The following is a 25,856-nucleotide window of genomic DNA, read 5'->3' on the forward strand; positions in this document are numbered from 1 at the left end:
TGCTTTTATTTTATCAGATAGTAAAAGAATAGCTGTAAGAGTTTGATTAATCATTAATGAAAAATTAAAAACACTCCTCTACTATTTTTGGCCTAATTCATTAGATTTCTATATGTTTTTTAAAATTTTTACCAAAAACATCTTGTTAAATGTAGAAATTCTATAGCATCTGTTTTTAGTGTGATAATATCCTAAATTGCATTAAGGGAATATCATTACCAAAGTGGAATCTATAACACATGTCACGTCATCTTCAGTAGTACTTAATGTGGTGCTGGCCTTCCTGCATTCTTACATTCCATAATTGTTAACACCACAATGGAAATTCTTTATCAACCCGAACAAGTGACTGAAAAATGTCAGTCTTCGTATATGAACACTTCAACATACTTATCTTTCTTCTGAACTGGAAAACAGTGCTTCATGGTTATGCACATTAGAAAAGAAAATGGGGACAACATGGAACACAGGTTATCTGCTTTATCTGAGACTCAGTAGATGACACTTTCTTATTGTGTAATGAAGCAGATACTGTGAGTGGGTGAGAGCAAGACCCAGAAAGCACGGGTATGAGAAGGATGTGCTCCAAAGTTGTGTCCTCCTGGAGATCCAATTTGATGACTTGACAGATCAATTGAATCAAACCACTCTGTCAATTTAGCCAAACAGATAGTAGAATATTTTACACTTCATTGAGTCAACTGGTTGTTTGGCTCAATTGATTGAAATCAGTCAGTCGTTTCATTGTACCATAGACAGTCTGAAAGTTTTCTTTGATCATGGAGTATGAGGCTTGCGCAAGCTGTAAAATCTCCTTGTTGAAAACTACAAGATTTTAGTTAAGGACTATAAGACATGGCATAAAAGATGATTGGAGGTAGTCACCTAGTTTACCGTGACATTTATATATATATATATTTTTTATTTTATTTTATTTTATTTTGTCAAAATGCAATGTGGTTGATTATTGTGGCCAATTACCAAAACCTCCCTCCCTCCTCTCTCTCCCCGCTCCCTCCCAACAATGTCCTTTCTGTTTGCTTGTCCTATCAACTTCAAGGAATTGTAGTTGTTATGTCTTCTCCCCCCCACCCCAGTTTTTTTTTTTGTGTGTGTGTGTGTGTGTGTATTTATTTATTTATTTTTAACTCCCACAAATAAGTGAGAACATGTGATATTTCTCTTTCTGTGCCTGACTTGTTTCACTTAATATAATTCTCTCTATGTCCATCCATGTCATTGCAAATGGCAGTATTTCATTCTTTTTTTATAGCAGAGTTGTATTCCATTGTGTAGATATACCACATTTTCCATATCCACTCATCTGATGATGGACATTTGGGCTGGTTCCAACTCTTGGCTATTGTAAAGAGTGCTGCGATGAACATTGTGGAAAAGGTATACCTTCGACTTGATGATTTCCATTCCTCTGGGTATATTCCCAGCAGTGGGATAGCTGGGTCATATGGTAGATCTATCTGCAATTGTTTGAGGAACCTCCATACTATTTTCCATAGAGGGTGCACCATTTTGCAGTCCCACCAACAATGTATGAGAGTTCCTTTTTCTCTGCAACCTCGCCAGCATTTATCATTCACAGTCTTTTGGATATTAGCCATCCTAACTGGGGTGAGATGGTATCTCAGTGTGGTTTTGATTTGCATTTTCCGAATGCTGAGTGATGTTGAGCATTTTTTCATATGTCTGTTGGCCATTTGTATATCTTCTTTTGAGAAATGCCTATTTAGCTCTTTTGCCCATTTTTTAATTGGGTTGCTTGTTGTTTTCTTGTAAAGTTGTTTGAGTTCCTTGTATATTCTGGATATTAAACTTTTGTCAGATGTATATTTTGCAAATATTTTCTCCCACTCTGTTGGTTGTCTTTTAACTCTGTTAATTGTTTCTTTTGCTGTGCAGAAGCTTTTTAGTTTGATATAATCTCATTTGTTTATTTTTCCTTTAGTTGCCTGTGCTTTTGGGGTCATATTCATGAAGTCTGTGTCCAGTCCTATTTCCTGAAGTGTTTCTCCTATGTTTTCTTTAAGAAGTTTTATTGTTTCAGGGTGTATATTGAATTATTTTATCCATTACCTTGACATTTAAAAGAATTCAACATAAAAAAAATAAAATAAAATAAAAACACCAAGACAATATCGTCAGGATGGTAGAGATTTTATAATCCACAGAAGACAATTTTAATTTTCTTTTTAAGGTTGTACAACCATCAGGCTGAGCAGGGGCTTGGATCTTGGGTCCTCAGTGGTGCACAAGAAGATTCCTTTTACACATAAGCCATTTGGGACAATTATGCAGTTTTTAGATGCAACCACTGGAGGGTGTTTGATTTTAATCCTTCCTTCCTGAATGAGGAAATTCATGTTCTCTGAATTTTGATTTGCTAGTGTAACCTGCAGAGGTTCTTAAAAAGGCCCTTTGACAATTTTTCTTTTCCATCAACATTTCAGAGTTAGCTGAGTAGTCACCATGTCACGATTAACGAGTTTTTCCTTGGCATTTTTAGCACGCATTCAGGAAGTCGATGAAGTATATGAATAATATACTTGATTTAGACATGAATGACAGAGTAGAACATTTTGGACTTGGTGTATGTGTGTTATTAAAGACGCTTCTGTGGTCTGTATTTTCAGCCATTGGTACAGATTTAACAAGTTATGCTATATAAATATAGACAAATTCCTCAGGGGGGAAAACCTAGTTACAATATTATAAGCTGTGTTTGTCCCTCACATCTCATTTAAAACAAGTTGACCTAAGACTACTCCTTCCTCCAAAAACTAGCAATGAGGCCTTTGAGGAAATAAAAGCAGATTTCATAAGACCATTATTGATCTATGACAATAATTTTCTGTGAACCAAATTAATGAAGTCTATGACACAAACTCATCCATGTTTACTATCTTCACTTTTCATATATCCTCTGTTTCTTTTTTTGCTATTCTTATGGTATTCCAGCTGAACCTCATCAACACACAAACCTTTCCAATGTACACAGCTTCAACAGTATATGAAAATCAATTTCTTTCTCTCCCTCTCTCTTTCTCCCCCTCTCTCTCATATCACCTCAGAAAGCTTCAATACAAAGATGTCACTTTCCAAGGTGAGCTGGAGGTATCTGTACCTTTCTCACATTCCTTACTAGGGAAATGTCCTTTGGCCATCATCACTAACAGAGATGGGGAGCTTTAATGCAAATATATTTCCTAAATGCTGAAACTAAGTTTTCAGATCTGGACATTATTTTCCTGGCAGTGACTACCTTTCCATTCTTGAGCCTGTGGCCAGGATCTTCTTTATGTTTTCTCAGGTTGGGTGCCTAAATGTGGCAAGAATTCCTACTTTCCAGTAAAAGTTTGGTCTGTCTCTTCCCAGACTAGAAACATCTGTCCCTGAGAACAGTAAAAGCAACTTTGTTGCCAACAGGCATCTGAATGTCAGAAGTGACAGGCAACCAAAAGAAAGCCAGATAGAAAACACCCTACTCAAACTGCCTAGAGACACAAACTTGAGAAGTAGAGATTTTCTCACCCCTGCAGCTGCTGGGTTTTGTGGTGTAAAGTACTCTACACAGAGCACATTGTGTTCATGGGGCCTAGTGGCTCCTTGAGGAATGAACAGATGTGCTCTGAAGCTGACATGTGACCAACAGAACCCAGCTGTGCAGCTGAGATCCTGAGATGGGGGACATTTTTGGACAAGTACCATTTAGGCTCTTGGGCCTGTCTTATCTCAGTGTTTCTGCAGAGATTAAAAAACATAAAAATATAAAAGGTTATTGAATCAGGCTGAGGACCACTGGTCAGATGGAGAAAATAGCATTCTAAGACTAAAAGTAGAAACAACCCAATCCTATATTCTTTGTTTTCCCTTAAGAAAAATCAAGTAATTGATTTTTGTGTCCATACAATGTATATTGTGAAGTTAAAATAAATAAATAAAAGAACATAAAGTCCAAGAGTACAGGGCTTTGTTATTAATTGCTGTAATTCTAAGGCCTAGAACACTACCTGGCATGTAGAAGGTGCTGAGTAAAAATTTGTGAAATGAGTTAATGAATGCTTTATCTTCCAAAAAAACAGAAAACTCAAGTAAATTGCTTAAGAGTACATATGTAATATTTATTAACAATTATTAATTGAGCCAGTTCTGGCTCAAGCTTTAGAAAAAGCTATAGATGTCTAAGTGGACCTTGAAGAGGAAAAAAACATCATTCTAAGGCTTTAACTTCAATTTCCCTTTCTATTCATAGGAAGACTATGGTGATCTCTGTGTGAGTTATTCATGCATGATTGCCCAGAGAAAGACATCAGTGAACTAAAAATATTATCAAGCATATGGTTGATCAACCATGTCTATTGAAATTATATTTATGAATTTGGCCTCAAGTATCAAATTGTCTTTCCATTTGTTTTCACACACAATTTTTCATGAGTTTCTCTAACTCAAGAATCCTAGGATGCCTTCAGTAATTTAAGGAAAAATTATAATATCTGATTATATTCTCACATTTGCTAGACTTTCCTCACTAGTTTTATCTTCAGTTCCTTAATACTTAGTACTTGCCATGTGATTGTGCTGACAATGAAATGACAAATGACTGGAGAATACATCTGGTGTCAGATGATCCCTAGCCACTTTTGAAGTGAGGCATGCAAAAAACATTTTTGTATATAGATTGTAAGTATTCATTGCCAATAGTTCCTCTAATAGCCGAACAGATTGGAAACCATTCAAGTAAGTTGTCCTTGGAGAGTAATAAAATCCTTTTCCAGGCAATCTGATGTCTATGACCTAAAAAGTGTAAGGCAGGGGTGACATGCACAATCATGGAAATTTAACACATTATGTGAAATTTACTCAAATGGAATAAAATTAGATGTGTCCACCATCTCATTCATGTTAGAATCAGGAGAGAGGGAACTGTACTCCAGTGTGCCCAGAAATGTACTGAGGTCAATGGACTTAGGATTCTCACTAAAGTTTGAGGTAGAGGTTAGAATCCATGGTGTAGAATTTCATGAAAAAATCTACAGTTTGGGTGGTACAAAAAAAAAAAAAAAGGCAGCTTAAAAAAAAAAAAAGCATAGTAGAAGACCAGGATAAAATTATCTTAACTACTGAAGAAAACACAGAAAAGACTATACAAGGAGCAAGTAACTTTGTTCCATATTCAGTAAGGTTGCACTGGTAGGTATCTACATCTACAAGTTTCTAAAGCTTGAGGTAAAGGTAGAAAAGAGGAGGGGGAGAACATTTTGCAGACTCTCCTTCTTTTCTACTCTTCACTTTATCTTTCTTTCAATATTCTCTGAATGTGTCCCATTACCTACCTCTACTCTCCATGAAGAAGTGAAAAGAGAAGAGAAAAAGGAGAGATATGAGAGCAGCATTCCAGAATGGATTCTTCCCACTGTCATGCTTCCCCACCCACCCACATGTGAAACGCAAATGCAAAAGTAAGTGACTCATTACCAGAAATGTAGCTTACAAAGTCAGAACTGCAAATAAATCAAGTTCCCCGTAATCACGAGGTCTCAGCAAACCCATGTTAACGGTTAATCCACTTACTGATCAGAATTAATTAGGACCCTCATACTAGCCAATAGAGAACAAATCTCCTGCATAAGAAATTTAGCCCAGCTAACTATTTGTAAATTATCAAACCAAGGTCTTCAAAAAGGAGGTGGGGAAGTTAGAAAGCCCCCTACACACACACCTGGCTAAATAAAAATTGCGTAGCCTCAGTCTCCATGGTAGACAACAGAGACAGAATTTTATGTCTGCCAGAGTCAGAATCAAGACCCAAAAGCTCTAGCAACATCAACCAAGATAGTTAACCTGTGTAACTCTTCTGATAGTATGTAGCATGATTATTTAAAACCCAGATAGCATTTTCAGTGAGACTACATTATAAAGTACTTTTCTGTGAGCCATTAGTTATACACAAGGTCTAATAATTTTTTCCCAAATACATAGTTGTCAGTAATACATTTTTGATACATGAGAAATCTATACAGGCTTGATTTTAAGTCTTCATATATTAACGTGTACATTTTATAAATATTCTTGATAGCTATCAATTAGCTAATGTGCATCAAAAATTAATGGAGTATTGTTTTGATGCAACCTGTCTCACTTTAATGATGTGTCTTTTTAACTAATAGCTGCCGTATGTAGCTGTGGGCTTAAGCATATCAAACTACTATTATTTGAATCTGGCAAAGTAATAATTATGCCTTTGTAGGATAAGTATTTGTCTTTTAACTTATTAAAAAATATGCTACCTGCCCCTGATAATGACTTTGACCTAAGTGGAAGTGTCAACACACAAAAAAAAAAATTACAAGGATCTAATTGATTAGTTTGAGAAACCAGATGGTTAGTAGTCAGCAGCAAGACCACATACTTCATGAATATAGAGAGTTTTTTCTCCTTTGTCCTTCTGCCTACATCTGTAGCAGACTAAGCCTCAGAACGAGGAGAGTACTATGAGTTCTTTTGGAAAGTATACACATCCATTAGAATCAAGTTGGGGGAGGGGCTGCCATTTTTCCTGCTTCCCTTTATTTGTCTATTTCCTCCCTCAGTTTGCTTTTTTGCTATGTTAATAAGTGGAATAATTTATTTTCAAGTCACTTTTCTATTCAACCCTACTCCCCTTCTAATTGCACTAGAACTTTGTTTTATACAACTGCCCCTGAAAGAGATTTTAAAATTGAATTTGCTCTGTTTTTAATAAGGTTTTAGGTAGTCGCTTTCCTTATTTCCTACAAATACTGATGCTTTTGGCATAACCTTTATTTTTCTAATAGGTACACATCCCAAGGACAGTTAAGTGACAATACATTTTCTTCTAGAATATTTTCCTAACTCTCTGTCAACTCCCAACATAGACAAAAGGGAAAATTTCCTTGCATTTGCACCTATAATGTGAAAAATGAATTTATAACAAGCACTCCTATCAAAACTATATTCAAGGGGATTTTTTTTCTTTATATAATTGTGAAGATCACAAATAGGTTAAATTGGCTTTAATTGGCTTCATCTCACGTCTGATAATCTGCTGTGGTTTTACAGACTTGTCCAGAGAAACATGACTATCAGATACACTCCCCCTTTGGTCTTTGCTGTCATCAGAAGTTACATCAAATCAAAATTTGCAAAGAAATGACTTAGTGACCTTTTATAAAAAGGATATATTTTATATTTTTACGTGAAAATAGAGTCTTCTAAGGGATTCCTGCTACTCAGTTGCTAAATTTGCCTGAATAAGTCAGGGCAAAATTTAGTGAGTATTTATATGTGCTGTGGATTTAGGGATTTTTTTTAAAAAACATTTCTTTATTATCTCTTTGTGGTCACAAGCTTTTAAAAACGTTTTCTGAAGGTTTCTATAATGTCTCCCACAAAACCACAGCCCTACCAGGGCAAACCCCACTGCCTGTCAGGGACTATGCTAACTATGGACCAAGCAATGTATTAACTTGATACCTGTTTCTGCTAAGTTTATTTGGAACTTTTCCAAACCTAACCACCCTGCTTGGTCTCTAATTCAGGGGTGGCAAACCCTCTCTGTAAAGGTCCAGATAGTAAATATTTTAGGCTTTGTGGCTAATATATGGTCTCTGTTGTGTCATATTCATTCTATTTTTCTCCTCCTCTTCTTCTTCTTTTTTTTTTTTTTTAATTTTATTTTGTCGATATACATTGTGGCTGATTATTGCTCCCCATCACCAAAACCTCCCTCCCTTCTCCCTCCCCCCCTCCCCCCCAACAATGTCCTTTCTGTTTGCTTGTCGTATCAACCTCAAATAATTGTGGTTGTTATATCTTCCCCTCCTCTTCTTCATGTTACAACTCTTTAAAATGTAAAAAGTAATTCCTAGCTTATAGTCTATACAAAAACAAGATGTCGGCCTATTTGATCAGGTTCCAAATCACAGTCATTGGATGCAGACATGCAACCCTGGAGTGGGGGGGAAATTATTTGAGGCACTTGCTTTATATAAGTCAGCAACAACTCCCTAGCTAAAGATTAGCAAGTAAAAAAAAAAAAAAATGAATTCTACCTGTTTGATCTATTCCTCGTTTACTTATATTTTCCATCATGGCTAGGTTCTTGATTTTTTCCAAAAGAAAAAGAGAAAGAAATAAAAGATTTAAGAAGGGGGAAAGGAAAGAGGCAGAGGGAGATAGAGAGAGGAAAGAAGAGGAGGAAAGGGAAAGACAAAAAAAAAGAGAAATAAAGCAGAGAGAGAAAAAAAAAGGAGAAAGGACAGAAAAAGAAAAAATGAAGGGAGAAAGGGGGAAGAAAAAGAGAGAAAAACAGAGTGAGCCAGTATCTGGAAGCTGGAGCACAGTCTCTCCTTTTCCTTAGGGCCAGGCAGCTCTTAGAGGCACCTCCCAGCTCCTTTCAAACATCGAGGCTGCTGCCCAGCTACTGATCACCATCCCAAGAAGTGAAATGTGGGCTTCACATCTGAAAACTTCCACTTGGTTATTCACCAAGTGAAATGGAACACGAGATTCAGGGCCCAAGCAAATGGCTAATGTTTTCTTTGGGACACATGGGCTATTTCTACCCAGGGAAAACTTTGATGTACTGACTGACTCCAGAGCATATGATTAATGTATATATAGGGCAAACCAGGATAATTCAGACTTTTTTTCTTCCACAGAAGGTTTTCGGCCGGAATTATCTGGATGGTTGCCTCAACTCTCCACTAGCCTTTGCCAGGATAAGCACGGCTAGTGTAGTATGCAAGAGACAGGGACCACTCCCTCTCTCCAAGGTTCCCTTCAACACCCACACCCTGGGCAGCTGAGCATAGTGGGATCTGTCCTGACATGCATTCCTTCTGGGGGCAAATGTAAATTCTCTCTAATGAGTCTCTGAGAAGCCCCAAAAGCCCTAAATATTGCATTCTGCTTAGCTGTCAAATGGCAAAATATAATAGACGGGTGGAAGAGAACCATACTATTGGGGGAAAAAAGTCACCCTGTTTCCTTCCCCATCCCAGAAAGAGGTTAGGAAACCCAAAGCCCATGAGGTCCAAATGAAATTAATTAGTATTATGTATATAGTTTCTCTTCCAACTGCAGACACCTGTGCTATAATTTTTTTTAAGTAGAGATATGCATAAATAAGGCCTTTGTTTTTAAAATCATAGTTTAAAAGCACATTTACATTACATCCCAAAACATAGAAATAGTGTTCCTAGAGGTATACTATATGTGACAGAATGCTCCTGACAGGGTTTGTACTTATTAATTTTAAAAAATTAAATTGCAAGCTGCAATTAATGAGAGAAAAATACTACTCAAGATAACCCCTTGGTTAATGATTTTGTAAAGAATATTTCTATAAAATTAACAGCTCACAATTTATTTGGTAAAACTATTTTCATGGACTCCTGCACTGATAGCATGATTGTGGGTTTGGGTTTTGTTCTGTTTTGTTTTGAAGGAAAGGTGAAAAGAATGGGAAAGATGCATGATAGTTTATTTTACTGTATCTTACAGATCCAACTTCTAATGATGAAGCTTTCCACATAACTTCTTTCTTTTGGGGAGCAGAAAGAAAGGAAGAAAATGAAGAGTCAGAACTGTTGATACATTGGGATAATATTTTTCCACTCTATTGAAACCTCCTGCCTTTCCTTCCATTCCGTTTTACCAATTATCTAAGTGATAATTATAGTGATAGTTTCCCCATTGCTACTTGTGTGGTGTTTTTTGTTTTATTGTGTTTTTGTAGATTTCACTGCTGACTTTTTTCCCCCTGAATACGTAATCTCTAAAATAAAACATTAAAAATCCTTAAGAATTTTCTTCCTGAGTTAAAAACTGCCTTATCTCCTCAGAAACAGTAGTAACTACTGCATGAAAAGTCCTAAAATGTATTACATCAAAACCAAAACAGCAGTAACAACAAATTGTTAAATCGGCAATTCTATGTGTTATCTCTCTTTTTATTTTTTTTTTAACTTTTATTTTGTCAATATACATTGTGGTTGATTATTGTTGCCCCTTACCAAAACCTCCCTCCCTCTTCCCTCTCCTCCCTCCCCACCCAACAATGTCCTTTCTGTTTGCTTGTCATATCAACTTCAAGTAATTGTGGTTGTTATATCTATGTGTTATCTCTTAAAAAGCTTTTTGTTTGTCTGTAGGGTGTGTAGAAAGTTTGCTCTTTTTCACTTGTGGAAGTTTTCTTGCTGCCAAGTGGTGGGAAAAAAAAAAAATCCCTGGAAAAGAGAGATCATCTGTAAAATATGCATCTGTAAGATAAGTTTTTCTTTTCAAACGGCTTGTACCTGGCTGTTTGGTGCCCCCACACTATGTGCTGAATGAAACTCCTTGAAAGCAGTCTGTAACCTTGGCAGATCCACAGTGACAAATGTTGCTATCCTTTTGTAAGCACTGCTTCTGCTGGAGGGCACTGTACATTAGAAAAGGCCTTGTGCTCTGCTTAGTAAAGACAGCTCTCTGGTGTGTCACCTATGTCCAAGTCTCCATTTGTTAACACGTGTGTGTTTCCCTTTTTGGCAGATAAGACTTTGGGAAGCATGATTGCAAAGGAATTATTCCATGGGATAAGCAAATCTAGAGTTAGTTGAGTGTTTTTATACCATGAAAGAGCCATAACATATTCACCACCCTTTCAGAATTGCTCTACAAATTAGGGCAAAGACTTCCTTCTCAATTGATAGATGCCATCTCCTTCACCATTCATTCTGCATCATCCCCCACGTACAACTCTACCCTTCACTTTCCCTTGGAACAAAAAGCAGCTGGTTCAAATTAAACTTATGAACACAGACCACTTCCCTGTCTTTAGGTTTGAAGGGGAAAATGGAGAACCCGAGGTTACAAATGACAGAAGGTATTCTGAGAAACAAGCTGACAATGATTCTAGAAGAGATTTTGAAGTTCTCTCTCAAGTAGTTAGTATACATAGCCCAACTACTTGTTTAGTAGTTGAAAACTAGGGGCCATATTTTTTTTTGTCAATTAAAAATAAATAATATTTATATAAAAGAAAGAAAACTAAGGTGGAAAAGCAAACCTAACTCATAAATACTCTAGCCCTACATTTATTAAAAGGCTGTGTTTCTCTTTTCATTGACCCATTGATTGCTTGTTTTTAGAGTACTAGCCTGGAAGCCCACCTTAAATTAAATGATTAAATAAATAAAAATCACTGAAATACACCTAAGCTCTGAAGAAATGTTTATGTTAGCCAACAGAACACTGTAAGTAATGATGAGGGAAAAGAAAATAAAATTTTTAAACATTTGGTGTTTAAATTTTCTTATTTTTAAGGAAATCAGTTTCCTGAAAGTGCAATGCAAGAAAAGAAAATGCGATGGACTTTAGTGAAAGACTGGATCTTTGCTATGCTAGAGTGAAAACCTGATGTTTTAAAGACTGGCAATGTCTTTGTTTTACTCTTTCTCTCTTTCTGTGATTTGTAGCATACATTGAAGATCTCACAAGATGTGTTGAACAAAGCAGAAGACTTATTATCGTGCTAACTCCAAACTATATTCTCAGAAGGGGATGGAGTATTTTCGAGCTGGAAAGCAGACTCCATAACATGCTAGTCAGTGGAGAAATCAAAGTGATTTTGATTGAGTGTACAGAATTAAAAGGGAAGGTGAATTACCAGGAAGTGGAATCACTAAAGCGCAGCATCAAACTTCTGTCCCTGATCAAGTGGAAGGGATCCAAAAGCAGCAAATTAAATTCTACGTTTTGGAAGCACTTACTATATGAAATGCCCATCAAGAAGAAAGAAATGCTATCTCAGTGTCATGTTCTGGACTCTGCAGAGCAAGGACTTTTTGGAGAACTCCAGCCTACACCCTCTATTGCCTTGACCAGTACCTCGGCCACTCTGGTGTCATCTCAACCTGATGTCCCTGATTTCCACCATTCAGATTCAATGCAAATGAGGCACTGTTGCAGAGGTTATAAACACGAGATGCCAGCTACCTCCTTGCCAGTACCTTCCTTAGCCAACCACCACACTTATTGTAACCTGCCTCTGACGCTACTCAATGGACAGCTACCCCTTAATGATGCCATGAAAGATACCCAGGAATTTCATAGGAACAGTTCCCTGCTGCCTTTATCATCCAAAGAGCTTAGCTTCACCAGTGATATTTGGTAGTGAAAAATCTGAATTGCTCTGAACAGATATATGAACATACAAAATTTCTGCTATACCAAGCATCAACTGCACCTAATAACACTGAGGTGCTGAAAAAGCATTTGAAGGAAAAGGCACAGAAATTGCTTTTGTACTTAAATATTCTTGTTTACATTTCAAGAATAGTGGGGGGAAAGAAGGATCTGCTTTTGTAGTATGGCACCTTGTTCCAATGTACAGTTTTGACTTCTTCCTAAATAAATAAATAAATAAATAAAGTCCTGTTATTTTAGAGTAGGTTTTATGATACCACGGAGACTACAAATTTGGTAGGTAAGTTGTCTTCCCCATATTTATGAATATTTCAGTATTTACATGTTTTTGAAATAAGGAAAACTAAAAGACTAATTGAATTTGAAAATTCTGAATTAAGATTAAGAGGAAAAGTAAACTTCTATTGAGTAACGGAAAAATCAGGAATTATCAAGAAAGAAATTTTGAGGCACTCCAACTGGAAGATTGTTTGTAGAGGAAGATCAGTTGAGAAAAAATGTGATTGATACTTTTATAACTGCTTCAACATCATGGACAACTTCTATAGACTAAATCAACAGGTCATAACAGCTTTTAGTTTCATTAGGGAAGCACGTCTTCTATAGGCAAACTAGTAGGTAGGTGAACAATGTGCATTTCTTAAGCAAATGAATAGATAGGCTGTACATTCTTTTAGGATGATTTTGAACAATGCTGTGGCTCTCTAGCATATTTCAAAAGTTTTACAACTTTGAAAACACATTTTAAAGTGCATATTTTATTGTTTGCTAACAAATTCACATTTGGATTTTTTTCCCAAATGATCTCCTGACCTATACAAAAATGTGGACATCTTTCTACTTTTTTTTCAGCATCATTGGAGTTTGAATTTAAATACATATTGACTGCAAGTGTCAGCTATTGAAAAAAAGTAATACAACAGTATTCACAGATGAAGTGCTAAATGATTCAAGTCTACTAGTGGTAGAGCAGCAATTGCAGAGATTCTCATCTACAATGTAGTTGTGAAGCAGACTATTCTATAAATACATAATATCTGATTGGCCATGTGTGCAAGGCTCCTGCAGGAGTATCTCTATTCCCGGTGCTTCAAAGAGTATGTTTAATAGACTAAACTTCTTCACCCTCACATAGTGACTGTGACTGTATTATACCAGAAAATCCCCGTCAACAATCTAAGACATTGCCTATTTGCTATTGTGGATTACTACTTTATGTTCTTTCCAATTAATCAAATTTGTTGTGCTCTCCACCTAGACGCCTGTGGGGGTCAATTGTTAAGTTTGATTCTGGCATTTAGCAATGGTTCTCAAATCATGTTCTTGGACAAATATAAACAAATACAAGTGTACACAGTGTGTAAAAATACAGAATTGGTCCATCCCTTGTAGTTGTGATACCCAAATGTATAAGAGAACTCTAGATAATATGCTTTATTTCTTGCAACCTCTTTTCTGTATTGATTCTCTGTGATCCATGAGTTTTGCTCATAGCACTTGTTTCTCTGTTGCTTTTCTGTATCCAGCCATTCAGAAAATCCATTATGCACCAACAGTATGTGAAAGCTTAGCAGTGATACATATTCATTTCACAGCGGGACAATTAGCTTCTTCTTTGAAAAGTCCTGTTCAACTTATGTCGGTGTTTCATAGATGTAATTTTTATTGAGAAAGGTGATTTTGCTTCTGTAAAAGCTATAGGTATTTTAAAATGGAAATTTATCAATTCTGAACTGTTTTCTTAGTACTGTAAAGTTGTATTTACTCTAGTTGTTCTGTAATGCTATGTGTAATTACTAAATTAATAATATGCATGAACTGAGTAGTATATATTTAAGTGACCAGTTGTACTTTTTGTTATTTTTCATAGAAATCTACATTAATTCAAGTAGAATGTTCAGTGGTATTTTTAAACTAACAGTTCTGTATTGAGCATGCCAGTTCTGAAAATATAACATGGGTCTCTCTGCTTCCTTTATTTACAATGATTAAACGTGGGTAGCAATTTGAGTTGGCTGGCCACAATGTGTCCTTTCACTACTAGTAGGTACTCAAAAACAGAGCATTCACACTTGTGCTGGGGAACTTGACAAGAAACCTTTTCTGCCATTTTCAGGAACCAATGTATACACTATCTATAAAAATTTATTTCTAGATGGCAATTCAAAATTTAATTTTCATCTGAGATTTTTAGAAGATATGGCCGATAAGGGTATAATAAGTATTTAGTCTAGAACATGATGTATTCTTCCAGTGGCTTTCACAGAGGGAATTTTTTTCCCTTAATTTTTCACTGAAATGGATTTTGGAAATCTAGAAAAACACTGGAACAACTAGTAATCACACATTCATAACAAATTTATCATTATGTTATTGTATGTAAGCATATATACTTCTAAAAACAGATTGTTTTAAGGTGAAACATTCTGAAAATATCAGAAATGGTGAGACAAATGAGAAATCCACAAAAGCAGTAGATACATAGAGAATGAAATCTGCATTGGGAACAAACTATGCTCAGGGAGATGAACAACATGGGCATGGGTTTAATTTGGCAAAATGTGAAATCTGGCAGGTTTGGTAATCTATGGATTCCAATCTATGAACAATTTGAAAGGTAGCTGAATGATTCCCAAAAAGAAGTGTCTCCTCACTGCCTGTAAGCCTTTATTGAAGTAGCTTCAAATCTGTTTTGCTTTCAATCACTTATTCAAAAATGTGGATATAAAGACACTTACATGCTTCAGGTAAGACTTGAGCCCAAGGTATAAACGTGAAAGGTTGACATTTTGTTTGAGGATTGATGGTTAACATTGTGGGACTTAAAAAGAGGAAACAGTGCAATCAGAGGACAAAACAGAGTTCACTTATGAAAGAGATATTTACAGAGGACTTCTCGAGGACATGGAAATGAGTAGTATTCTAAGGAGTATTTCTGCAACAGGTTGGAAAATGGCAAGTGTGAGAAAGAAAAAAATTATGGCAAGAAAGGGAAGGATACTCCTTGACCTGACCCACTTGATGTTTGAAGGGCTTACAAGAGTATGAAACTACTGGTTTAGAGCATTTACTGCCTTTTTCAATTTATTTTCAAATAGGTTAGGGTTTTTTCTTTCTTTCTTTCTTTCTTTTTGCCCAGTGTTTTCCAGAAAATTGAGTAATTACCAAGGGAAATATCTTCAAAATTGCACCTATAAATCTTTACACTTCTTATGTTCATTTCCCAATGCGAGGTAGTGAACTGATAAAACCAGACTCAAGTTAAGACAGAAAATAGTTCCATAGTGACCAGTTAGTTTAAACTCTTGCAATTGTTGCTCTTTTCTGGGAGAGAATTTAATGTTGAAAATTTTCTGGCTCCAGCTTCTCTATTACTCATACATTTTTGTTCAAAGATATCTGATAGGAGGTCACAGTGTTGAGCGTTAAGACTCTCTGATAAATGTATGGAGCAGTTTGATAAACAATAATTCACTTCAAACTCTCATATCAAACTTGCCTTTTCTTAGAACTGAAATCAACCACAGACAATTTAAGAACGTTATTCGGCACTCCGTTTAATTACTGTGCGATCAGAACTTGTAAAATCACCTACACCCATCTAAACTAGTCTTCCCAAATGCTCACTGCTGTTTGCTCAACCCCATTTTCTCCAGATGGTAATACAGTCAATCAGGAGCATGTATTGACTGTTCACTGTGTACTGGCCACTGCATCAAGTATAATAAAAATGTTTTTAAAAATTAAAGTCCATGTTCTCAAATAGTTTACACATCATATGCATGATAAAAAGCGTTATTTGTAAAACACATTCCAGTGTAGGAAAATTAATATTGTACATACAGAGTAGATAAGTAAGGTGGGGCAATTCAGTTCCAACTTGGGCAAGAGATACGTTTGGAATAGGGGGAACAGTAGTGAAGAATGGGAATTTCCCAAGTGCAGAAAACAGAACATGTGGAGATTGATGGAAAAATAAATAAGTCCTGTTTAAGAGAAAGCAGCATATTTGGCCAGCAAGAGCAAAGATCTGTGTGAGGACATAATAAGAAATAAGGTTGGGAGACATGCTAGATCATTCATCTCATGCTAGATGCAGGAATAATCGGGCGGGGGGAGGGAATGGAGGTAGGGAGACCAGTTAGAAGGCTGTTGTCATAATCCAGGTATGAGGTAATAAGAGATGGATACTCTCAGAAAAAAGGTATATCTGAGGAGAAGAAGAAAGGGGCAGGATGTGCTAATGCAAAAGTGGAAACGATAGGAAAAAAAACAGTTAAAAAAAAAGACTTCAAGGATCAAGAAAACCAGTTGTATTAAAATAATTATTTTTGGGTGTTTAACCTACTTTCTTAACTGAGCATCTTGACACTGTCAGGACAAGAATAGAAACAACACAATGAAAAGCGTATTGCTACTGGAGCAACCTATGAAGTGTTTGGTGGAGAGTAATGGTCAGGAAAGACAAAGCACTTCTGCAGATCTGGTTCAGAAACAAATCATTGCATTCACTCCACTGATTGTAATCCTAAATTCTCAAAGAAGGGATTGATAGAGTGTGGTCCTTTAGGTGCCATCTTCTGATTCTACTTAAATGTCTCACCTCACTTTGGAATAAAGAATTGTAATCTTAACATGAAGACATTGAAGTGACTGAATCAGAGGGAAACAAACTCCAGGAGGCAGGGACTGTGGGTATTGATCCCCAGTTCTAAAATAGAGAAACTGGACAAGGTTCCCAAAGAACAAAGGTTATGTTGAAGTGTGTTGGAGTGGCGGGAGGAAGTGCAGAGTGGTCCTGTGAAGAACAAGAAAATGCATTGGTTACCTGGTAAGTCTAGAACCCAGTTTTCAACAAAATTGAAGGTGAAGTAAGTAGCTGATTACAATCTTTAAGATTATGAAGAAAATTTCATGAGGGAGATTGTATTAGTCAGGATAGGTAACAGTTGTTAACAACCACCCCCAAAATCTCTGTGTCTTAACACAATAAAAATGTATTGCTTACTCACGTCACAGTCTAATAAGGATTGGATGGGATTATGGGGAGAGTCTCTGCTTCACAGTCATTCAGACACAGACTCTTTCCATTCTGTTGCTCTGCTCTCTCTAGGCCTAAGGAGTCCTCTCCATTGAGCTAGTAGATGGATAAAGAGAAAGAACATGGTGGTTGGCACAAGATGGCCCATAACAACCACTCATACTCCAACAGGTGTCAGTCTGGGTGGGAAATGTAGTCTAGCTGTTTGCCTAGAAGAAAAAGGAAATGGGATTTTATAAGCATAGTCTCCATTACTAACACACTAAGCAATTTTATTCCCTAATGCCAGATGATGAAACAAACTATAAGCAGAAAAATGATAGGAAGGAGAGCCTTTACTTTCCAGTGCAGAAAATGCCAGAACAAATGAAGAGTTTCTGAAGATCGGTGGCCTCATCTTATTTTTTTGCTATAGTCCAAGCACCAACAGTGCTGGTCCCAGAGTAGGTGCTCACATCACATCTGTTATTAAAAGGACAAGTGGATTTGGAAGCATCTGTGAAGTTTCAATTCCTAGAGTCCTTCAAAAATATAAGGATTTTTTTTCATCTGCTTCTCTCAGCAAGCAATTTTTTTTATTGTTTGTAATTTTTTTTTAAAGGGGAAAAAAAGAGTATTAGATTATATCTTTACATTCTGCTTAGGTCTACAATTTTAGGATTCTAAGTCAATTTGTTGTTGGAGATCAAAGTTTCTTAAGCATTCTGCCAGTCACACAAATCACTCTTTCTCAAAGCATTCAGACAATTTAGTTCTATGAGGCCACCCAACATAGTTCATTGCTCCTAACCACATAGTCCTTTTTCCTAAACACATACTTTATATGCTGACATTGCCAAAAGAACATTGCTTTTCTCTTTTAGTAAAGGGTACTTTTATGCCTTTAATTATTATATTGGGTGGAAGAATAGGGATTAGATTAACCTACATTAGTGGGCACAGGATGAGCCACAGTAGCAGTTCCACCAATGAATTCAGGGTGCAGTAATATCTGAGTTTCTGTCCCCCTTGGATATATTTTCTAGGCAGCCAATACATTGAGAGTCCCTGATCTTCTTGATAGAGGGAATGTCAGAAAATGGCCTTAAAAAAAAAAAAAAAAAAGAATCACCTCTATTTTTACCAGGGACAAATTACTTAATCTTTCTGTGCCTCCATTTCCTCATTTGTAAAATGGCGATAATAAAAGGAATGTTGTGAAGATTGTAAATTAATGTATGTAGTTTTTGGAACACTGTTTGGCACAGAGTAAGAGCTACATAAGCGTTAATATTATAGTTACTGTTTCATATAAAAATGGCACTGCTGACCCACCATCCGTGGGAATCTCAATCATTTTTATTTTACTTTCCTAGTGGTAGGGACTGGCTCTTCAGTTTCTTGCGTGACTGCCTGTATGACCAAGGACACTCATTTTCCAGACAGCTGGCTGAGGCTAGAGGTGCATTCTGTGGTCATGGAACAGATCACAGCTAACTGGCCCATACAAGGAACAAACCTACAGTAACTTTGACCTCATTAGTAATGTGTCCTGAACTAGACAAAAAACAGGACTCTCAGAACATGGATTATTCAGATTTGCTGTCCATGTTAATCATAGTCCCTAGATGATTGCTGGATATTCTGCTTCACTTTAGTTAGGTTTACATAAGACCAAAACATCTGGATGAGAAGTGAAAAAATGCAGATGTTTAAGCCACATGATGGGAAACATCCAGATGTCTCAAACTTGGATTTGTCATTTTGTTCTTTGTTTTAAAAGGAAGAGAAGCCAAAAGTAAAAACAAAACAAAACAAAAATCCACCAAAGTTTGTCCTTTTTCCTTAACCTGGGTAAAATCAAGCTGGTTTCTTATTATAGAAGGTTACAATGCCCAAAAGTTGGTTAGAAAGCTAGGAAGCTTTTTGATACTATCACTAGATGAGCTGTGTTTCAGGAATAGATTTTTTTTTTTTTTAAACTTAAAGAAGCCATCTGATTCATGAGTAGATGAGTAGCATTTGTGAGAGGCAATTGCTTTTAGTGTAAGAATATCTTGGAAGAGTTGGTCATAATGAACCATATGGGAAAGTATGGAAGTGTGGCTAGGATGATACCAACATTAAAGGAAAGTTTGCTAAAGAAACTCCTCAGATATATTATTTCCTAAGAGGATCGGGCCTCAACTAAATGTGTAAGGAGTTAGTTAAATTCAAGTTAATGCATATAAATCTCTTCTTCTGTTTATGGAATGACCATTTATTAAATATTTTCTACCTGGAAACCAACAGAGATAGTTGACTACAGGCGTAAATAAAATAGGTAGCAATTTATGGAGTGCAATTTGAAGAAAATCAGAATTCATGAGGAAATCCCCAAAATGACTGTCATCAGTGTCCTAAAATTATTTCAACTAGGTAAAATAAACCATAATGTTCCCAGGGAATTATCACAATCTAGCCTTTATGATTCCACTAAACTTGTCTATCAGGAAGACAAGCATATAACACATTAATGTAGGCAATGACTCATGCAATTTTAGAACAAGACAGACACTTCAAGGAGGACTATCTCAATCCCTTATAGGAAAATTGAGGCCCAGAGACTGACTTGGTCAAGTGACAAATGTTACCAGGGGATAAAAAAGCCTATAATCATGAGGCAACTAATAGATAATTTTTCATAAAGGTGGAAGGAGATAGAGATAAAAAGTAGGAGAGATTCAGGAATTCATGAAGGCATTGGGCACAGAGGGCACACTGGGAATATGCTGAGGATAGGAGTGGAAGTTAGGTGAACACCAAGCAGAGGAGTCATAGGAATCCCAAGATAAGTAAGCTTCACCTATGAATAATTTTAATAAATACAACACTACTTAACACAAACAGCAACATTTTGTGATTGCCCCATCTTCTACAGTGGTTAAAAATCATTGAGTATAATGTTATTTGGAACCTGGATCAGCTCATTTGACAGAAGAAGATATAAAGTTTTAAAGCTTTCCTCCAAAGACTCAAGGTGTTGAAGAACTAAGCTCAGGTTTGGGGAGTTGGTTTTGATTATTAGCTAGTGCTCAACTGCACAAGCACATGGCAAGCAAAACTAACTTTAGATCAAAGTGAGGCTTTCCAGGTCTCTAGCACTGTCTTTGGCAATGTGTGTGGAGAAAATACAAATCAACTGGTCTTAAATGTTTCAAAAGGCATGGATAAAAATAAATTAGGAAAATATTCTGCACACCTGGAATGCCCCAAGTAGAAAAAACATGAGGAATTTTCTCCTCAGAGTTCTCTGGTCTTCTCAAAAGCACTCCCATATAATGAAGAGAAGCCTAAATTAGGACGTATATATTTTTTTTTTTGAGTAGTAGGACCAAAATCCACACAATTGTTTGTTGATTATGATTATTACATGATTACCATTTTTTTCTAAAATGATGGAAATCTACCTGGAAATAAAAATGTGTGCATTAAATAGAAATATAGAATATCACTATAGAGCTCAGAGCTCAAACAGGCACCATACCCAACCATTTATCATTTCAATTTAAAATCAGTAATGCTGCCAGTGGAAACAAAAAACAAGTTGTCAGCATTTTTTCCTTAAACATGATGGAACCACAAACCCATAGACCAGGCAGTAAAATTCGTAAAATTTGTTTTAAAAGCTAGATGTTTCAAGACAAGCCAGATTATTATGGGAGATATACTGTAAACTACTCATCTAATTTATTTTGCAGTGATGCCAATTCACATGAAATTAGCTTTACTGGTTTGAAAGATATCTCCTCTCCTTTCCTTTCTTTTAATGTGAGCAAACCTAGTTCTAAGCCACTTGTGGCAGATGAGGGTCATTGATCTCCCTCTTTGCTTTGCAATTCCAGCCACAACCCAAAGATGATTTAAAAAGATGAAACCAAGGCTTGAGTTTGTTCCTTCATTCATGAACATTCCTTAAACTTTTTCACTACTTCTCCAACACAGATTTCCTTTAATGTCTTAAAACATGTAACATTAGAGTGGGAAGGGTCCTGAGAGATCATCTAACCCTCTTATTTTAATGATGGAGAAACTGAGACTCAGAAATGTTGCATCACTGATCCAAAATCAGAGAACTAATTAATGACAGAGCCAAAACTCACATACAGGATTCCTGATTGACCATACTCTTTCCACTACCCTACTCAAGCTCTCAACAACTTATAGATTGGATTCTTTTTTTTTTTTTTTTTTTCATATTCTGACCTTTTTATTTTTTTATTTATTTTTTATTTTTTATTTTTTTTATTAAGTTTTATTTTGTCGATATACATTGTGGCTGATTATTGCTCCCCATCCCCAAAACCTCCCTCCCTTCTCCCTCCCCCCTCCCCCCCAACAATGTCCTTTCTGTTTGCTTGTCATATCAACTTCGAGTAATTGTGGTTGTTATATCTTCTTCCCCCCCCCCCGGTTTGTGTGTGAGTGTGTGTGAATTTATATATTAATTTTTATCTCCCACCAATAAGTGAGAACATGTGGTATTTCTCTTTCTGTGCCTGACTTGTTTCACTTAATATAATTCTCTCAAGGTCCATCCATGTTGTTGCAAATGGCAGTATGGCTAAAATCCAAAAGACGCTGAACGATAAATGCTGGCGAGGTTGCAGAGAAAAAGGAACTCTCATACATTGTTGGTGGGACTGCAAAATGGTACAGCCTCTATGGAAAATGGTATGGAGGTTCCTCAAACAATTGCAGATAGATCTACCATACGACCCAGCTATCCCACTGTTGGGAATATACCCAGAGGAATGGAAATCATCAAGTCGAAGGTATACCTGTTCCCCAATGTTCATCGCAGCACTCTTTACAATAGCCAAGAGTTGGAACCAGCCCAAATGTCCATCATCAGATGAGTGGATACGGAAAATGTGGTACATCTACACAATGGAATACTACTCAGCTAGATTGGATTCTTAATGAATTCATCCATCTACATTTTCAGGAGGAGGGCAGCTAATGTCTTGCCAATACACAAAACTTTAAATACTTTCAAGCATCTTTATATGACATAGATCCACCTGTGAGATTGTAAATGTTTAACCAAATACACTACATACACAAAGGAACCAAAAATCAATTGTGAAACTTCCTCCTCCATAACCACTACCACCAATTGCAGAAAAGTAGGTATATTAGTCTGTACTATGGGAACTTAACTCACCCTTAAATTTGGTCTTTCTAGCCAAAGCAAATTGGGGACATTTTCTAGGTACTGTAAGACATTATTGCAATTCTACTCTTCTGATAATGGTGTCTTTCGATATAAGAGGCATTATGAGCACCAACTCTAGTGTCAGGCTGCCTGAATTCAAACTTCAGACTTGAATTTACTGACTATTTCTCTTTGGGCAAATTACGTAAACTCTCAGTGCCTCGCTTTACTCAGTGGTAAAATAGGGATGAAGAGAATTATGATAACAATACTGTCAATTTCATAGGATTGTTGGAAGATAGTGAGTATACAGGTGCTTAGAAGAAAACTTTGTATATATAGTAGCAGCTGTAAAAGTGTTGGTTATTACTTGTACTTTCCTCTCTGCTGTATAGGAAAAAAATAAGTTGGCTCAGCAAATTAATGCCCAACATTGAACATTACAAGGCCTGTTTGAATTTTTATTGGTTATGAATATTCATGGGGTACAAAGCTAATTGTCACCACTTGTGCCCAAGATGAAATGGCCAGATCCATACTGGTAGCATGCCTATTACCACAAATTGTGATTATACCCCGTGTCCCCCACCCAATTATCTCCCCAGTTATCCCCGACCTTCCTCCCCATCTCCCTTTCTCCACTCCACTTTTTATCCCTAGGTATGTTCTCTCTACAGGGAATGTTTTAAAGGATTTTAACCATGAAATGTACATAAGGAAGTGTAGTGTTAATTACTAGTCATGCGTATTCATTAAAGTTGGCCAAGCATGTTCTTTCCTTGAAAACATCATAATAGTCTTTATTCCAATTACTATTTTTATATCAAATAGCATTATATTTCAAATCTGAATGTGATTGACTTTCTACTAATTCAGTAAATAGATCTTCCAACTGATTGGAATTAGCGAGTGTGAGTGTACCTCACCACTCACCTCTTCCCCCAAAATAATGAGTCTAGGCATTTTTTAAAAAGAAGTAATTTTTAATCCTTTGTCAGATGTATATTTTGCAAATATTTTCTCCCACTCTGTTGGTTGTCTTTTCACTCTGTTAATTGTTTCTTTTGCTGTGCAGAAGCTTTTTAGTTTGATACAATCCCATTTGTTTATTTTTCCTTTGGTTGCTCATGCTTTTGGGGTCATATTCATGAAGTCTGTGCCCAGCCCAAATGTCCAGCATCAGATGAGTGGATAACGAAAATGTGGTATATCCACACAATGGAATACTGTTCTGCTATAAAAAAGAATGAAACACTGCCATTTGCAACAACATGGATGGACCTAGAGAGAGTTATATTAAGTGAAACAAGTCGGGCACAGAAAGAGAAATATCACATGTTCTCACTTATCTGTGAGAGCTAAAAATAAATAAATAAATTCACAAACAACCTGGGGGGGTGGGGAGGGAAGAAGACACAAAAATTACAATTCCTTGAAGTTGATAAGACAAACGAACAGAAAGGAGATTGGTGGGAGGGAGGGGGAAGGAGGAGGGAGGGAGGTTTTGGTAATTGGCCACAATAATCAACCACATTGTATATTGACAAAATAAAATATTTTTTAAAAAAAGAAGTAATTTATCAACCTGCCAAGCTCCCTGAATTTTCCACTCACAAAGACCTCAACAGGTTTAAAAGGCCAAAATAATAAAGAGGAAGTTCACCGGGTCAACAAGCCATTGCATAGTTGTGGTTGTTAGGCAATCACAAGTTTAAATGCCAGTAGTGTATGTAGCTGCTTCGAAAGCAAATGTAGTGTTAGAATAGAGCAATACAAGTAGAATGCCCAGTTCAAGGGAAGAACTCAGCAATAGTCAGACCACATCTGGTAGGCTGTGTTCATTCCTGGGCACCCAAATTCTAACAGAAACTTTACCAGCTTAGGGAGATTTCAGAAGAAGATGGTCTAGACGGTAAGTTTCTGAAATCATGCCATGGAAGGGATGATAGAAGGAACTGGAAATGTTTTTCCTGAAAAAGAGAAAATTTAGCCAGAATGTGACGTAGAAGCACAATCAGACATATTCAGTGTAGCCCGAAGGGGAGAACCAGGATAATGAGTATATCTCACAAAGAGGCAAATTTAGGCTCAGAATCAGAAAGCTCTAAGGGTACAAACTGCCCATAAACAGAACGTACTGTGTTGCAAAGCAGTTAACTTTGTCATGGCAAACCATCAGAAACTGGGAGAAGGCAGAAAGGATTTCTAGTTTAAGTGTAAAGTTGAAGTAGTTGATATCTAAAAATATTCCCAAGTAAAACCTGTGATTGTAGCCCTATGACTATATGCCCAGGTAGCTGAAATACCCATCTAGCTGGTTTGCCTTCTAATCCACTTGACCACCACTGTCAGACTACTACTTTTACTCGACTTTGATTTACTTCTCTCTCCTTCTTCTCCCTTTCCCTTTCCCTCTCCCGTCCTCCCTTCTCCTCTCCTCTGTTCTTCTCCCCCCAACCAAAATACATACACACACACACACACACACACACACACACACACCATATTTAATAATTGAAACATATATCGAGTTCATTGTGTGCTAGGCACTATTCTAAGCATTATATGTACACAGAAACACAAACAAACAAACAAACAAACGAAAACCCAACACACAGGCTTTATATATGACTGCATTGGATCCAAATCTCTTTTCTGACCTTTTGTACCTCCTACTACCTGAACTCCTCCCTCTTGGTAACCTTATTTCTCTCTCTTTCCAAAACATATTCTCTACTATTAAAGTTATCCTAACCGTGTCAAACTCATACTTTATACCATGCCTTTGTATGTACTGTACTTCCTGAAATTCTCTCAATTCTTCCCTCTGTGAAATTAAACAGTACTCATCTTTCAAGGCAAAGTTCTGGTTCATCTGAAACTTTATTTCACTATTATAGCCCACTATGTCTCTTTCCTCTGTATTTGTGAACATGGAACTATCATATGCCCAATCTCTAGTTTACCTAATTCACAGTTTTCCAAATGAGGAAATGACAGTTCCCCCAAGTAAAGTGACTTATCCAAGCAAACCCAGCTAATTAGTACCAGAGCCACAAGGAGAACTTAAATCTTTCTGTTCTTGGTCTGGGTCCTTTAGTGTGTAATTGTTTTTTTGTATTTGTTCATTTCATCTTCTCATCTTCTCAAGTGGATTCTAAATTCATGGGTGATGCTGACTCCTCCGTTTTCAAATATTTTCTTTGTATCTTCAGAGAGCTTACCACTTTCTTAAGCACATAGTTGTTGCTCAGTAAGCTCTTGCTGATTGATTGAGTCTACCTGGAAAGTTATATTGAGTACCCTCTCCACTAGGCACTGTTCTAGTCGTTGGGATACTGAAGTGAACAAAACAAATACAAATACATGCCCTCACAAAGCTTACATTCTAACACATGGTTTATAAAATCCTAG

The 25,856-nt window shown here is 36.6% G+C and overlaps 1 protein-coding gene across 1 annotated transcript in view; it reads left to right on the plus strand.

Annotated features, from left to right (window-relative positions):
• IL1RAPL2 (interleukin 1 receptor accessory protein like 2) overlaps positions 1 to 12,193 on the plus strand; it is a 565,961-nt gene extending 553,768 nt beyond the window's left edge. The window contains exon 12 of the mRNA XM_063084855.1: positions 11,496 to 12,193. Coding sequence (XP_062940925.1) covers positions 11,496 to 12,193 — 698 coding nt within the window. The remainder of the gene's footprint in view (positions 1 to 11,495) is intronic.
• The last annotated feature ends 13,663 nt before the right edge of the window (positions 12,194 to 25,856 follow it).

This window comes from Cynocephalus volans, chromosome X (genome assembly GCF_027409185.1).
Source record: "Cynocephalus volans isolate mCynVol1 chromosome X, mCynVol1.pri, whole genome shotgun sequence".
Lineage (NCBI taxonomy): Eukaryota > Metazoa > Chordata > Mammalia > Dermoptera > Cynocephalidae > Cynocephalus > Cynocephalus volans.